Source organism: Macrosteles quadrilineatus, unplaced genomic scaffold (genome assembly GCF_028750875.1).
Source record: "Macrosteles quadrilineatus isolate MER2022 unplaced genomic scaffold, UCM_ALF_1.0 Scaffold_5__1_contigs__length_97177068, whole genome shotgun sequence".
Lineage (NCBI taxonomy): Eukaryota > Metazoa > Arthropoda > Insecta > Hemiptera > Cicadellidae > Macrosteles > Macrosteles quadrilineatus.
In genome coordinates, this window is record NW_026542598.1 from 73572631 (window position 1) to 73590509 (window position 17879).

The 17879-nt window shown below is 35.5% G+C and overlaps 1 protein-coding gene across 2 annotated transcripts in view; it reads right to left on the reverse strand.

The window, feature by feature from the left end:
• Positions 1-659: 659 nt before the first annotated feature.
• Positions 660-17879, reverse strand: part of LOC128996054 (uncharacterized) — a 46975-nt gene continuing 29755 nt past the window's right edge. The window contains exons 7-12 of one of the 2 annotated variants that reach the window (XM_054421190.1): positions 17653-17763; positions 10183-10347; positions 5190-5216; positions 4473-4649; positions 2077-2241; positions 660-792 (exon numbers count right to left, since the gene is read on the reverse strand). In XM_054421190.1, coding sequence (XP_054277165.1) covers positions 691-792; positions 2077-2241; positions 4473-4649; positions 5190-5216; positions 10183-10347; positions 17653-17763 — 747 coding nt within the window. In that variant the 3' untranslated portion in view covers positions 660-690. The remainder of the gene's footprint in view (positions 793-2076; positions 2242-4472; positions 4650-5189; positions 5217-10182; positions 10348-17652; positions 17764-17879) is intronic. The other variant, XM_054421191.1, reaches the window with a different exon arrangement.

Here is a 17879-nt window from a genome sequence, read left to right on the forward strand (position 1 = left end):
ACCACCTTTACATTTGAAAATAATTTTGTATCCAATATGGCGGATCCAAGTTGGTGGCTGAAATTGTCCAATGCAACAAAAAAAAAAGAAAATATGACCCGAAAATAGATTTCTTCTTTCTTTTCTGAGCGGTAGATTTCTTTCCAATTCTAGCAAATTATTGAGTCGAGGGGCATATTTTAACATTAGGTTTTAAACAAACTAGTTCAAAAATTATATTTTGTTTATTCGTTATAACTTTTCAACGGATCAATATTTTGAAAAAAAAACGGATTGCGGTATTGTACTCAACTATTGGATCAAACGATTTTGGAACATTTGAAGGCCATTCAGTTTAAAATTAAGTGCCAACTAAACAGACGGATATTTAACCATTGTTCTTTAACTGTAATTTTCAACCTGTGAATGTACGTAGCAATTTATAAATAAACACTTAAATAACCATTTCATATTTTATATTCAAATGCTAGTCTATGTTTTGGTAGTAGAGTCATTCTGACCAATTAGTAAAACCAGATATTGGTCGGTGCTCTAATTTCTCCTGAGTGCCACACACAATCACACAGACAGAAATTTAAATACGACTCGTTTCGGCTTTTTTCTAAGTTATGTAAATATATCTGATGGTTAATAATTGAAAATAGGTCAAATAAACAAATCATGGAAGTTTTATTTACAGTAGGTTTATCCTTAAGGTTTTTGGAGTGGATCGTTGCTCTCTTTTTCTGTACAATCTTCCCCAAGCTGCGGCCCCTGTTCCCAATCCTCCTCTAGGTAAGTTATGGAATGCACCTGAAAAGTAAAAATAAATTGATCTAACTGTTTTCGCTAAGTTTTAGCAAACAAAATTCAGAAAACAATGTCATATTTATTTTGTATTGAGTGTGACCCTTACCAATGCCTGTAATGATAGTACCCACCACGTTCTGTCATGCAAGGTCTGCAAAGTATAATTTACTTGAGATAAATAGGCGTTAACCTATTTGCTGGTAGTTGAAGCACTGTCATCAACGATCTGGGAAGGCAATACATCAATTTGCTTTCATTTATTATTTGTCAAGGATTGATTAATTTCTTAAGGGTCTTACATTGTTAATTCAAAGAGTATCTTGTGTAATGGGTTTAATGGATTTTTACATAACTATTTTCATGTTATCACAAATATGTATCTGATTAGTAATAAGGTCAATGTTGTTAACATTTATGGAACAATCTATTTTCCTTACATCCTCGACCTAAAATTTTTTGAGGATGTATTATTACTTTTCCGAATTATTCAGTAGATAAAAATATTAATCAATCAATCTTTGGATCAATAACTCAATATGTTCAATATTCATTCTAGGCTGGCTTTAGTGAGGCTAATTACGCTTGTTTAATGAAGTGTAACATTTGTCAACATAGGTGCGTAACGAACCTACCTACTCCACCAGATTCCAAGGCGCAACTAACCTCTCCATTTATGGCCCTATGGTTATTAGAGGCGCAACTAACCTAAAACCTGTGAAACTTACCCTCATAATCAGCTCCAATGATCGTGGCGGTTCAAGTATCTTGGGTAGGTCATAAAACTCGTGGTGGTTCAATAATTAGCGCATAAATTGACGTCGAGCTTTTTCCAACAATTATTGAATTATTAATATCGGTTAAAAATCATACGTAGTTTAATATTCAGCTGTGGGGCACGAGCTGGTCTAGTGGTTAGAGCGTATGGGATTCTGGTTCCTGGGGCCCCGGGTTCAAATCCCGCCAAATCACCAATGGATTTTATCTAAGTGATAATGCCGCAACCTCTAGGTCTAGCCTGAAGTAATGTGAAAAACGATGCCGGGCTCGTGCCTAGCGTTCAAGGACAAAAAAATATTCAGTTGTAGAAGAACCACAATTGAATACTATCCTATGAATAACTAGACATCATTTCCAACTGACTCTTCACTCTGGGCTCACTCACACTAAGCTTAGAACATTGACTTTAGACGTCTACTAGATTGAATATGAAATGCATTTATTGGTTAACCAGGTAGCGGAGCAGTACAGGTGTAGCCGATGTTTAAAAGTTAAGTGTTCAATACTTACTTTTCTATCATATTCCAGGTACACCACAGGATATTTCATTGGCTCCTCTTTTCCTTTGCATATTTTCTGAAAAAACTCGGTGTCACCTTTGAGAACAGATTCCTTTTGTACTTTGAGGAAGACTAATTCTATGTATTGTGAACCGGTAAATACATGCCAAAAACTCTGAAAAATATAAAAGAACATAGGAAAGTTATTCAATAGATATGCAATGGCATTAGCAACTAGATTTACAAACATTTTAACTATAGGTAATTCTGAATATCCAGATGGATAGAATCGCTGCAGTACCAATCGCTTGGATTAGACTTTGAATGGACTTTAGATTGGTGGAAGAAGGCTTAGAAGAAGTAATTGTATTGAAACGAGAGTCCAGATAGAGGATTAGGGCAACCATCACTTGAGCGTGTAGAGTCAAGTAGAAAGTGTTGTTTGAACCAGCATGATCGGGCTATGGGAACGGGGTTTTATGGGGTAAAAATTGTTTTTTCTAATTTCTTACCCTAGAAAAAATCCCAATTTCTCCCTAGGTAAGTTTAAAGAGCTTAAAATACAAATAATTTAGTATACTTGAGTTTTTTGTAAGGTTACTAGTTACGGAGAAAATTAAAAAATCTTCATTTTAAAATTACGATGTTATTCTTATGGAGGATATTGTATATTGTTGTAGTTTGCTTGTTTATGGACATATTTTGATCAAACTTGGCATATTTTGTTATTTTATACTAGGCTATTAATATTTTACCAAAAATACACTTTGTTAGCATCCCTGTAGCAGCTAAACCTAATTAACCTTATGTTATTTAAATAGATTAAACTGAAAATCAAATCAGGAAATTGGAAATTCGCTTAAACTGCTGGTTTCCTGTCGAAGGGGTATTTTAAAAAATCACTTTTTTCCGTACAGGCTTACAAATCATCAGGATAGTTGATGATACTAGAGGGAATTTGCTGGAATATGATTGTAATGATGACGACTTAAACTGCAATTAGAACTAAGCGTCAACATCCTAATTGAATGCTAACTTTTTCTGTTCAATATAGTCCTTATGTTGTGTGGTAAAAAGTTAAAAGTTACATCTATTTGAGCGTCGGGTTCGGGAGAGAGGAGGTAGAAAGAATTGTAGTTTGTTTGATTTTTATTAAATATCTCCTTTTCAAAATCTTCTAACTTAACCGTTTTAGAGTTACAACAGGTCAAATGTACTTTTTTGAACATTTTTAACGCTTTGAAATGCATTACTTTATAACTTTGGAAAATGGTTTACGTATAGAGGTTAATTTCTGTGTGGTTTAACCGCAAATTTGATAGTTTCTTGTGAATGTTAATGATAAGCCCCAAAAGCAAAACAACCTCGCCATGTCTCACCCTCTTCTTAATGGGTGAATTTTTTTATGAAAAAGAAGTGTCTAAAAGCCTTTTGCCACAGTCAGAAGATAGCTTTAATTTTGTATGTTGGGGTTAGGATTTTTTTCTGATTGCACCGTACTATTAAGCACATCCGCAGAAGAGTGGCGATATTACTAACAGCTGGTAAAATTATTCCAGCCGTTCTATTTACCCAAAAATTGGGGTGTGTATATATATATATATGTATTAGCTTGTACATAAGTACAGTAGATTAATGTTTGCAGGGGGTACACCCCAACCATTTTTTATTTCAAATATAATCATCCAGTTCACTGGTATCTCCTCTGCATAGAATAAATTAAATTCCAAGCATTTAACTTATTTTAGTAATGTAAATAAGCCAAGTGTACCAAGTGCATTTGTACCCCATTCCCAATGTGAGACATAAAAATTACATCGATGCTCGGTGGAGGTGACAGTTCCAGGGACCCGTTTCAATGACTAGAGAAAATACTCTAGGAGTAGCACTTTGACTTGAAATTATATGTTTATCTTTATTTAATTTTATTGCATATTTTAACATTACAGATTTATTTGTATTTCCGCACTTAAATTTTTATGGCTTGTAATAAACATGTTTTTTTGTAAATTCTAAAATCTGGTTATTTGTGATATGTATTGTTTTAACTATTAAACCCAGTTAACGATACTAAAAATTTAATTTTCTACCCATTTTTTTTATTTACTCAAACCACAACGCTACACACAACTGCTTCACCCAAATAATTATTATACGTTATTCTCAATAATTAGAGTATTCAAAACTGAGTAAATTACAATTGTAATAGCTTTCCATACGATCTATCAAACATAACAAAGCTATTTACTGTGCTTTCAGATTATTTTTCCTTTGTCCCGTATCATTTTCTGTTCCTATTATCAGGGTGAAATCAGTAACAATTTTAATCACAAACACTGTATTTGTTAAAGGTCGTTAAAGAAGTTAAACTGGTTCAAGTGTTTAATCAATGTTATAAGTACTCACCACATATTCCCTCAGAGGACCCCACTGAAATTGCTGATACTCCACAACCTGGTCATCTTCAGTCAGACCCATCAGAAATTGCCGATACTCCCCAATCCGGACATCATCATCCTTTTCGTAGTATATTGTAAATATATATTTGCCGCTGTATGTGTCATGTCTCTTCTCCAAATCCTCCTACAATACCCAAGAGTTTAGACAACAGTTGAATTAATTGTGGTTAAGCCATATCTTCAGATGTCGTACTCCAGGTTCACTGTCATTATATGTACTCTCTTTTAGAGTCACCTAACACCATGTTTCTATACATTATACAGTTTGTGTAGGTATTCTAGGCCGAACTATTAATAAAATCTCATAAAAAATAAGTGCATTCTTACATTTCCTGCCTAGGGTTACATTTTGCAAAAAAACATTAGAAGGACAAACATTTATCTTGCCTAAGTATATTATCTCTTTTATATAGTTGGTATTCCTTGTGGTTCAATTCATTAAAAGAGCAAATTTAGATACAGTACAAAAAGTATCCCCTTCCTTCCACCCAACATGTTATTTATGCTGTACATGTGCAATGTTTTACAATGGAAAACCTCAAATGATACCTATAGAGGTAAAAAAATTGAATCAATGCCATTAATCGTTTTAAGTTTACTTTCATCTTCGCTTGCCTACTAAAAACAACCAGTTTACAAGCTGAGAAAATTGCTAAATACTCACCTTATTAACAACATCGAAAATTTGTATCTGTAAACAAGTTTCAAACATTACTTGACTTAAATAATTATAAAACAAAACCTATATAAGTAAACCCTTAAAATATTGGTTCAAATTTGTTTACAGTACCTTAGTAATATTTTGTTTTTGTCATGAGATACCAGCACCCTCATAAATTTCTATATTATAGGTTGCAATTTCTCTAAAGTTAGATTTAAAGACAAATATAAATGTAGGAAGTCTATGTTTGGTCGTAATGTGCTTTCTCTGTGTTAACAACATAATATAGGTACAATAGTAAATCCTCAACCCAAACCCCACTAAACAGATCTTGTTTTTGCAGATCGTCATTTGACAAATTACGTTTTATAACACTTTTACACCAATAAGTCAATAGGCAAGAACCGATAAACTTTATTTATGTGTTCGTGGAAAACATTACAAAGTCGTCACATAGAATGTACAGGCTATTTGGGTAACATGCTGTTACATGTTATAACGGCACAGCCACACCTACACAAGCACAAATTAAAGCTGCAGTTACGAAAATGAAAATAGAAAAGCACCTGGTGCTAAGCAAATCCAGACCTAACAATGTCGATCTTCTATCCTCTGCTAAAAGCACCTGGTGCTGATAACATTTCTCCTGAAATGCTCAAAGTAAATCCAGACCTAACAATGTAGATCTTCTACCCTCTGCTAAAAGCACCTGGTGCTGATCAAATTTCTCCTGAAATAATCAAAGCAAATCCAGGCCTAACAATGTCGATCTTCTATCCTCTGCTAAAAGCACCTGGTGCTGATAACATTTCTCCTGAAATGCTCAAAGTAAATCCAGACCTAACAATGTCGATCTTCTATCCTCTGCTAAAAGCACCTGGTGCTGATAACATTTCCCCTGAAGTGCTCAAAGCAAATCCAGACCTAACAATGTAGATCTTCTACCCTCTGCTAAAAGAGATATGGGTAAAGGAACGAATACCTGACTACTGGAAAAAAACCTGCTGATTAAGATCCCAAATAAAGGAGATACCTCAATTTGCAATAAATGGAGGGGTATTACATTGCTCTCATAATTATTGAGCAGAGCTCAGAATACCAGTCGCCAGTGTGAGTGGCGACTTCCATCTGGCCTTTGTGGATTTTGAGAAGGCTTTTGATTCAATTAGTAGGAGATGAATTTGGAAAGCTCTAGTAAAGTTCGGCGTCACTCCAAAGATAATAAACATCATAAAAGAAATATATAAAGAAAACAGGTGCCAAATTATCGACGAAGGAAAATTCGGACCATTCCCAAATCAGTTCAGGAGTCAAACAGGGCTGCTTGCTCTCACCAATAATATTGTTGATGGTCCTATATGAAGTGATGAGGGAGTTGAATAGGCGACCCAGAGGCTTGAAGTGGGTATTGATGGATTGGCTGGAGGATATAGATTTCGCAGACGATTTGTGCATGATGTCTCATATACTGGGAAACTTGTCGGAAAAGTTGGAGGAACTGTATGTCAGGGACAACATGTGGGTTTGAAAATAAAACTTCGAAAAGAATAAGGAAATGAGACTAAATTCAAGAAATGATCAGCAGCTGAAAGAATGAATAGAACAGGTAGACCAGTTCCAGTACTTGGGTAGCATTGTGTCACCAACGAGCACATAATAATAATATAAAGTCACAGACTGGAGGAACTGACGAGGGAGGAGGTAAACTACCCCCCTTGGCTGGCGCGCCAGTGAGGCCGTGGTGCGAAATGATTGCCTTGACTGTTGACTGTACTCTTCCTTACCTGGCCTAATCTCAACTTGCTTTGTGAAACCTAATTATGAATCCCTACCATAGCAATTATGTGATACGTTTTCATGTTTTCTGAGGTCAACTACTAGGTTTGAGGGTTAGGTTAGGTTATGAATACCAATATTTGTATTGGATCTTCAAACAAACTAACGCACTATATTATGTTATTTCCGTAGTACAGTACAACCAAACTTTAAGCGGTGTTTAATTTTTCATGAGATTTGATTTATTTTTTAAAGATAATTTGTGGCATAGTGTTTTGATAACTGAGTGGGTTGCTGCCATTTATTTAAAATATGTTACCTCAAATGATTACGCGCTAGTGCAGTACGTGGCCGCTTGGTGAACTAATGACCCCGCGCGGGACATTTGAAATCGTATGAAACACTCGTTTTCTGAGTTCGTAATATTTTTACTATTGCAGTATAACCTGATTGTTTATTTGTACATTTAATTTAATAGTTTAGTGGATTTTTTATTCATGTGGATGACATTTTATAGTATAGTATAATGAGATTTTTCATTTACATATTTATACCAATAGTTGTGTTCATAATTGATTTTAAAAAAATTAAATGGTATAGTGTGATTGTTTTTTACAAATTTGAACCAATAGTTGTGCACATTCAGTGTTTTTGTAAATTAAATTTTGTTGTATAGTATAATACAATGTGACTCTTTATTTACATATTTATATCAATTGATAGTGATATAAATAACATTTTGTTGTATAGTATAATGTGATGTTTTATTCATTTTTATACAAACAGTTATAAAGTTAGTTATATTCTCTTGTAAATAACATTCTGTACATGCATTATGCTTTACCTAAGGAACATCACTATTTATTTGTTTCACTCTATTTTTTCAATTCAACTGTTCATTATACATTCTTATCTTAATTGTTTTTGTTTATAAAGTAAAGATGTAAATATTCAGGTATTTAAATATTCATTTCCTAGTTGCTTATTAATTCTTGTAAATATTAATCCAATGATAATATTTTTCTTTGTATATTTAACTAGCTGTACCCGCGGGCTTTGCCCCGTTTTACTTCATAAGTGAGCTCGTTCGCATGGCTCAATCACGTCCTTGTTGAAGTTCGTTCTCTACGCTCACTCACCTTTAGGTTGGAGCTCGTTCGCTGCGTTCACTTGCCTTCAGGTTAGCTCGTTCGCTACGCTAACTCGCCTCCAGGTTGAAGTTCGTTCGCTACGCTCACTCACCTTTTGGTTGCAAATTAGCTGTTGTCATATATTAAAAAAAATTAATAGTGCTGCACCCTGTTGTTAATCCTTGTAACTTTAATGCTATTGAACATCATAGAACAGAACCAACTTGTTTAATTGAAACAGCTGTTGATTCATTAATTCCATTTAAATATGAAATATCGTAAGGTTAACATGGGAAACTCCAGAGCCACTGGGGCGGAGCCCGAGAGTCCGATCAGAATAAAAACAACTTAGTTTTCCTATTTAATGCCTAAAGAATCAGTGTACCAAATTTCAGCCTCCTAAGTAAATGGGAATTGGGAGAATTAGTGATGAGTGTGTGTCAGTCAGTCAGTGAGGGCTTTGCCTTATATATATATAGATAAATGCGGTATGTACGTATACATTTGTAAAATATTTTTGCATTTCTTTCAATAACAAAGTTATTTTATACATTCATTTCCCATTGTTACTTTTATTCAGTCTAACTAAAAATCCCATTATGTGTTTCACTAACACGCAATAAACACCCTAAAATTTCCTTTTATTAAACTTCTACACTTATATTAAAGTTAATATAATTTGGAAAAAATTATGTAGTATGTTGATGATGATTAGGATAAAGAACGTGATTAATTGGGAAGTGTAGGCAAGTCATAGATAAGCTCGAAAATCATTTTGATAATTTGCATTAGAATCGCCGGAAGTTAGGAACATTTATGTAGGCTAAGATAACAAAATATAATTTTATTTAATCACGTTTTATATAAGTTGGCAAGTAATTAAATAAAGCTGGAACGCTGTTAAAGATAACAGTGTTTGAAAGCTGCTATTTTGATTAGGTTTAGGGACTGATACATAGAACATCTTCGAAGGTCAATGTCCGATGTCCTATATAGTACGGTGGTGTTTTCCAATATCACAACGCTTAGCTGGTACAACCTGATACAATGTTAATATTGGATATTAATGTGTATTTTAGTGGGGTCCCTGTGGTTGATGACTGCTGCAATTCTTTACTGGGTTGAGATAGAGACCTCTGGTTTTCGCCGATGGTATTTATAACTGGTAGCCCTTAAAAATGAGGTTTCACTTGATGGGGCTTTACATTTAAAATCTTTGAAATGCCTCCAAAGTACCCCATTTTGTGGTCCTAGGAAAAATTGTGATAGCAACAAAAAAGTAGGTTTTAGTTTCGTGTTATGGTAATACTGAGATTAGTGTTTCTGGTACAACAAATAAAGACTTTAATATGGGATATTTTATGTATATTTTTACAACTGGTGTCTCAGGCTGATGAAAAATAAAAACGACCACCATTCTGTAATTCTGGTTTGACATAGAGACCTGTAGTTTTCACCAATATTTTTTATTAACTAATGGCCTTTAAAATGAGGTATCACTTGATTTTTTGGGTTGCCCCCAAAATATTGGAGTTTCTGACAAAATTGGGATACCAAAAAAATGCCTTTTTGTGATATAGAGGTGTGTAGAGTTTGGATTTCCTTGTGTAACCCAATAAAAAGATCTATTTAATATTCAATATGTAAATATTAAATATTCATTGGTTTTTTATCAGCCAAAAATGATTATAATAATTACTTTTATCAATTATATAATGGTCTTGGCCGTTGGAATGAAAATTAAATAAAATAAAAAACCTTTTGCTGAAGGCCATCGTTTTTTCTAGTTATTTACGAAAAACCTTAAAGGGAACCTTTAGGGCCATCTACCCCCCTTAGCTCCAACCCCACCGGTCAGTATTTGTAGTATGTTGTTTAAGGACCATTCCCCTACAACTGTAAATGATTAAATGGGGCTTATACACGATTTTCCCCTGGTTTGTCTTTGTTTTCTGGACCACAAAGATCTAAGGAATGGTAAGTGGTACACATATTTACAAATCCGATTTATCACGGTTTCGAGTATATTGTATGCATCAACTCTAACAAAGTATTAAATAAAGTTATGGTAGTAAATAAACCTGGCTTACCTTATTTTCCATTTCAAAATAAAGATAGGCTCCATTTTTAGCAAAGATTTCTTGAGTCATGGGATCCATCATTTTAATGTATTCATTGTGAACAACGTAGTTCAGTAAAGCCAACACAATGCCGTTGCGTACATTGTGTCTGGCAAACTCGGCCGCAGCCTTCATCTGTAAGAAAAACTGATAAGTGTCATTTTAAGATTAACGTGAAACTATAGTTAAGATAATTATCCCCGTGCGGAACGGGGTTAGAATAGGACCGCAGCCTTCTCGGGCTTGCCGTAAGTGGCGACTAAAAGAAAGACCGACGCTCTCACTGGGAGTCCCTGGGAGTGCCCCTGTTGTGTTGAAGGGGTTTATGTGTGCTCTGCACTGCCGATGGGTATTCTCAGTGGGTCGTGAGAAGCCAGCCACTTCGGTCCTTGGTCAGGGAGTGCGGCATGGATGTAGAGGCCGGGCTCTGCATTGCGACGGGTGACCCCCGGCACGTTAGGTATCCGTTGCTGGGCAAACGGAGGCCGGGCTCCGGGGAACTGGGGTAAGGGGTAAGGGGTTTTGTCCCCGCTGGTATATCCGTTCCTGACTGATTCTGGGTCACTCCTTGCCACACGATGCGCTGGAATAAACACGATGTATTTTAATAAAACCCCGCAAAACACATTTTTTATTAGGAGCTAAAATGAGCAAGAAAAGACGTTGGAAGTGGAGCGGAGCTCTTTTATTTCTAGCTCCAATGTTCAGAGGATGCCAACCGAAAAACGTGAGGACATCTCCGCCCCCCTGCACCTTTCAAATGTATTAAGGAGTTCCCCCATTTAGGATCTCCTTCAGCAAATGGAGCTGGGAACGGTGCAGAAAACGTTGGGGTGTAGATTACGAACTGGCGTTTCCAGCAACTCTCCTGCCGATCGGTTCTGCTCTAGGGATGTCGGAGGAACCTTTCACAGCTCAACGTTGTGGTCGGAAGGCTCTGAGATGGTGATTCTGCGTCAGGAATATCTTGACGCAGAGAGTAGCATCGAAACCCGGCTCCAAGACATGGAAGAGACGATTAAGGCTATGCTGGACATCTTCCAGACCCAGAAAGCTGTAAATCAAGTGGTCAAAAACGGCATGACCAAACTAGACGACCTAGAGTGACCTTGGCTTCGTTTTTGCCTGCCGGCTGGTGATCAAGGTGGCCATGGAAAAAATTGCTGAGAAGGTGGTGTCCCTGCCCGATGAGAGAGTGCTGCCTTCTAAGAAACGGTTGAGGCCTTCCACATCGGAGAGTCCTCAAAAAAGAGAAGAAGACGTCCAGACCAAAAGGACCACGGAAAAAGGCCAAGGCGACTCAGACGGACCTATCGTCTGCTGTGCCCAGATCCTTTTCAGATGTACCTGCAGTTCCAGTAAAGCACCGACAGCTACAGCAACCTACGACCCCCCTTCAGGGAAGTTCCCGAAAGGGGTTAGTTGTCCCTGGGGCTACGTGGGAAAACGCCGTTTCCAAAAGGAGTGCAAGAGTCAATTGAGGCAGGTGGAGGTCGCCTCTATGAAGAATGTGACAGTGAAGGCCCGGCTCGGTCCCTGCTCTGAAAAAGCCCAGGAAGGAAGCAATCCTGGTCAAACCCTCAGGGAGGAGATCTTTCGCCAAGGTATTGGGTGAAATTAAGGGGAGGTGGTAAACTGCTCCCCCGTGATTGGCACGCCAGCGAGCGCGTGGTGCAAAATTTTGTCTTGACTGTACTCTTTCTAACCTCACCTAATCACGGTCAGGCACTAAGGACGGGTACTCAGCTTGTCTATCTATATTATTAATACGCTACATGAAACTTTGTGAACAATAAGGCTTTTTTGTTTCAAGATTTTACTTCACATATTAGACTTTTATCTGGGCAAAATTAATAACAAAGCAAAAACAACTGGAATGTGTTTGGCATGCATCCCTTAACATTTTGTGAAAATTCCCAACTTTTCCCACCGTAGCAAGATCCGCCATCTTGGAAAATGGAGGACAATCTATAAAACACTGCAAGGTTCCACTTAAAAACTTATTGTTCCCAAACCACTCCATCTAGAAAAGTCTAATTAGTCGTAGATTCTTCGCCATAATGTTATCTACAATAAAATACCATATTAGATAATAGCAATTAACAAATTTAGTTATGGAAAAAGAGTAATTAATTGGATGGAATACAATCCTGATTTGTTGGTTGCCGATCCCAAATATATGAGTGGATTTAAGTATATAGATAATAGACCATATATACTAGAAAACTGCGTATTAAAAAGAAAAGTAGGTAATCTATTGGTTGGCGCTTATAATATTTTTTTTTTAGTTTATGTAACTACTGATGTTAAAGAAATGAATAAAACTGCATACGAACTTCATAAGCCTGCAAGAAAGAATTTTGTTAGAAGGTTTGTAAAGTATTGGGTATAAACGAAACCGTACAAATAGATTTAATTGATAAGGAAAACTATGTAAAATTTAAGAGAGAATTCTGGCAATAAATATATTTTAACTTTAATAGATACATTTTCTAAAAAGGCTTATGCTGCTCCACTAAAGAAAAAGACAGGGTTGGTGGTTACAGACCATTCTACCAAAGAGGTCTAAAAACATTCAATCTGATAACGGAAAAGATTTTTTTATGAACTAAAATAGTTAAAGTAAATAAAAGAAACGTCTTATAACGCTTAAAACATATACTTACGCTTTTACTGTTACTCACAAGACGGTAAATATACAAAATACCCGTGCCGCAGCAGACCTGCAGACTAAGCGAATTCCCATTTGCCTGATTGAATTTACTCTAAAATATGTCCTTAAAAATATCACATTTATTCCCTTTTTAAATATCATTAGTTAAACAAGTACTTAGGTTTGCTGTAACAAGGAGGATAAAAACGTGTTTTTTTGTAAAATGTTAATGTTGCTTTTGTTTTGTAGTATGAAATAAATTAATTTTCCAAACTTGATCAAAATATGTTCATAATAAAGCAAACTACAACAGTTTACCTATTCTCCATAAGTATGACATGGGAATTTTTTATTTACAATTTTTAGAATTTTCTCCGTAACTACTGGGTGCATAATAACGCTTCAATGTACAAAGATTTTTTTTTTTGAGCTCTACAAAATGGTTTATAAAGAAATTGCAAAATGTTATGTTTTTAGGGTCATAAATGGGAGAAACCAATTATTACCCCATTATACCACCCAAAAACCCCCGTTCCCATAGTACGAACGGCTCGCGAACTCGTCCGAATAAATGTAGGTTCACACATTTACACAAAATTTCATCAAAATTGGATCATTTTTTCTCGAGTTATCGTGCTAACGGACACACAGACATATACGTGCTCTCTCAACAAACAGATATATTTTAAAAAAAGCACAGGTTTAATCTGCATAACACTGATAAAATCGCAAAAGTGTGTACCACAAAAGATCCACCAAATACGATTTTAAAACTATTCAAAGATTCTACCAAAAGCATCTATATTTTTTATTCATCAAAAAGAAGATAAGCCAGTCAACATAGGAACAATAACTACTCCTATTACGGACGGTATAAGAAATATGTTATTTATTGAATGGTCAACCATATTTTTTAACTAACGCAATAGTCATTATTGTACTACACTTATTTATTACTCATTAAACATGTTAAAATGCTAAATTTTTTTTTATAATTTCACTCTTTTTGTCGCAGTTAAAAGAATTGTCTTAAGCCTTTAAACACAGAAAACATACTAGGCCCACTAAAACATACGGCTAATGGTAATAGTAGTATGTTTTCTGTGCTTTAAAGCAACCGTCGATTTCGACGGGTTTCACCTAGTATTTATTAAGAAATAAAGTACAACTGAGGACCCTGAATATTATATTTTTCTGACATAAGTCCATTTTCCAACTTCAAATAACATTAAATACGTACTTAAAATGTCACTTCTATTAGAAATATAATATTCAGGGTGCTTAGATGTACTCTATTTATTGCAATAATTTAATATATCAGCAGCCCTATTACGAGAACACCTAAATTAATATATATATATATACAGGGTGTTTCAGAATTAGTGTCGGATATTTTAGGGTATTATTCCTGGGTAAGATACATATCCAAATATCATATTTAAACAGTCCGGAAGTCTTTATTTACTCAAACAGCCGCCATTTTGTTTTTTCCTTTAATATTTTTTTTTAAGAGAATGGTACAACATACAGAATTGAAACTTTGCACAAACATTTCTGACTACTAGGCAAAGCTACAAAAAGATGATGAACATTTTCCAAATACATAAAATAAAATGGCGGCCATTTAAAATTTTGTTTCTTAAATAACTCAAAAACCGTTGTTTTATGAAAATTTTACAAGAATAACTTTTTTCAGGTAATTTTATTACAAATCGATTGACACCTTAATCTTTACAATTAAACGTATATTAACTGAGATATGGCAGTTTTAGTGATACGTGACCACTGGAGGTTAGTTGTAGTGCATGCGGCGGGCTAAAGTCTGCCACAACAATATGCATGGCGCCGCATGCATATCAGATCAGATCTTGGTATCGTTTGATAGGAAATTAACAATTCTAAAAAAAAGTATTCTTGACATTTTTTCATAGAATTAGCCGTTTTAGAGTTATTTAAGTTAGAAAAATTCAAACGGCCGCCATTTTAAAATTTACCATCGGAACAACTTTATTATTTTTTCTATTATAGGTCTTGTGTATGGTAACATGTTTACCAAGCTTCATAATCATCGAATAAAAAACTTCACAGATAAAAATATTTTTGTATAAAAAACAAAATGGCGGATATCTGGGTAAATATGGATTTTCGGACATACCTTCCCATTAACTTTTTTGTTCCTTTTAGTGAGTAGAACCCACTGGCGAAGTTAACACGGTCAGTAGAAACTCACCCTGTATATATATGAATTTGAACGGATGGAGTTTTGGCCTCTGGGGACCTCAAAACGAAAAAGTAAATCGGTCCCGGGACAAGGTCTTACCATGAGTACTACGCTAATAGTTTATTCCCTATATGGGAAATTCGCTAAAAGAGTGTAAGTGGTGATCGATTTCGATTGGACACTCCAATCATCATCAGACCCAATAGCCGAATGACTAACTAAAAAATTAACTAAAATGCCCATAAAAAAATTCTTGAAACTATTAGACATGCAAACTAATTAAATATTAACAAATTAAATTTTAATCACTATCACACCTTTTCTACAACTAAGGCTGTATTGTGGAAAGGTTCCAGAGAACTTAAAAGAGTTGGTTATATAGGGAATTTAGTGCTCAGGGTAGTTAGTTATAAATGGCTGGATTTAATTCCAAAGTTTGGCTAGATTTACTTCTAAAGTTAATTATAAAATAAAATAATAAGGTGCATAGGTATATAGGAATGAAGCCTAACCAAGTGAGTGTTAAGAATAGTATATGTGCATGAGAGTTGACTTCTAAAGTGCAGGATAAAAATCCAAGATATAAGGTGGGTGATAGAGTAAGGATTTCCAAGTATAAACAAGTATAAATACTGAGGAGTTGTTAAAGACCAAGTATAAAGAAATGCATTTAGTAGAGAAGGTGATTAGGAGGAAATGAGATTTGTTGTACGTCAAATGACATGGGTTCCCAAGTAGCCCCCAAGAAATTGGATTCCCAAGAACTCATGGATTTCCACAAAGGATGTTGCCACTGGAGAAAAGAAGCAAGCCTATGGGAGCGGAATTTCAAAGACTCCCATCGCTAGCTTGTAGGATAAACGATAAAAGGTTCACATTGATTTTTTTCTAAACATGTCACGGCTGGTGACGAGAAATATGGGTCGGGAGTGCGACCGAGTTCTGGTGCAAATATCGGGAGGCGAAAATATATCAGAAGTTGCATGAACAGTAACAGGAAAAGTAAACTATAAACAGTATACATGGTGGGGTACTGTGAGACAATTTAGGGTTGCTCGTTCTCCTGCAGTGAATTGCGTGTTTACACTACTCATGAAATTGACCCTAAAATAATAGAAACAAAATTATCGATCGGCACGTGCGATCAGTGTCGCCAGACATAAACTAGACACAAAAACGAGCTTCAAAAATTACAATGGGACGAGAACCTGTGAATTTGTGAGATCTTACTTGTATTGGTTAGTCTATGATGTAACCTACTCTTTATAAATAGCATTGATATTGTTGTTCATTTTCAAAGTTCTTATTTAGGTGTGTCCACCCTTTGTATTATCTTTTATTTTTCTAAATTTATCTTTGTCAGTATTACATGTTTAGTTACACCTTAGTAGTCTTATGTCTCTTTCGTCCTTTTACCTCTCTAGAACAGCCAAATGAGCGACATTTTACTCGTATTTTAAGAGAGACTCTCTTAAATATATTTCATGTGACTCTCTGGGATTCATACACTATATTTGTATGCATCTGAACGGATGGTATTTTTGGGTATAGGGGACATGCAAATATAACAGTAAATCGGTCCCGACATGATAATAAGACCAACCTCGCCTAAAAACATGTCTTTCAAAAATAGAAGACCAATTCGTATATACAGGGTGGCGCAGATGGATCGGGTGGTTTTAAAATACTTGTCAAATTGTCAATTTTAAAGGTATTGGATTGAAATAAAGTGCAAAACGTGTAGTAACAATGGAAGTTTATTGACAAAAAAAATTTTAAGTTAGTTTTTAAAAATTACATCCATCAAACGCCTTCCTTCTCGAGCGACGCATTCTTGGAGTCGGCCCTTGAGGTTCCGCATTGCTCGCTCAAGAACATCACCAGGAATTAATGTGATTTCGTTGTAAATTGCAGCCTTCAACTCCTGAATGGTCCGGGGTTTGTTCATGTAGACCCTTGCTTCAGGAGTTGAAGGCTGCAATTCACAACGAAATCACATCAATTCCATGTGATGTGCTTGAGCGAGCAATGTGGAACCTCAAGCCTCAAGGACCGACTCCAAGAATGCGTCGCTCGAGAAGGAAGGCATTTGATGGATGTAATTTTTGTAAACTAACTTAACAAATTTTTTGTCAATAAACTTCCATTGTAACTACACGTTTTGCACTTTATTTCAATCCAATACCTTAAAATTGACAGTTTGACAAGTATTTTAAAACCACCCGATCCATCTGCGCCACCCTGTACCAAGGCAAAAATATGGTTCGGATTCCACTTTAAACTGTAGGTCGCATATTAGTTGTCATTAGCAGTTTGGGCCTTTAATTAACAGCTGTGTTTAAAGGAATATGTCGGCCTTAGTCACTAACAAGGCTACAATATCACGCCACTTATCCTAAACTCATCTCAATTCATACTTGGCTTTAAATACCAATTTGTATGGTCGCCATTTCATTGAAAAGTATTAAAGAATTAAACCTACAGTAATAGATTATTCTATCAATGGGAAATTACCCAAAGGTAACTAACCTGAGTCATAATTTAAGAATGAAAATACTGTTCTTACCCTGTTAAAATAAGTTTTTTTGTCTGTGGGATACGCATAAGGGCTGTATTTATAGATAAGAAGGACAATCTGTTTGCCCTTGTAGATTTCGTGCCGATTGTGAAACTGTATCTGTAACACAATTGTTAAACATACTCATTAGAATAAGCATACAAATTTTGTTGTTTTGAGAGATGGTTATATTACGGGTTGTCAGAGGAAACGGATGATTTAAGTTTACAATAATG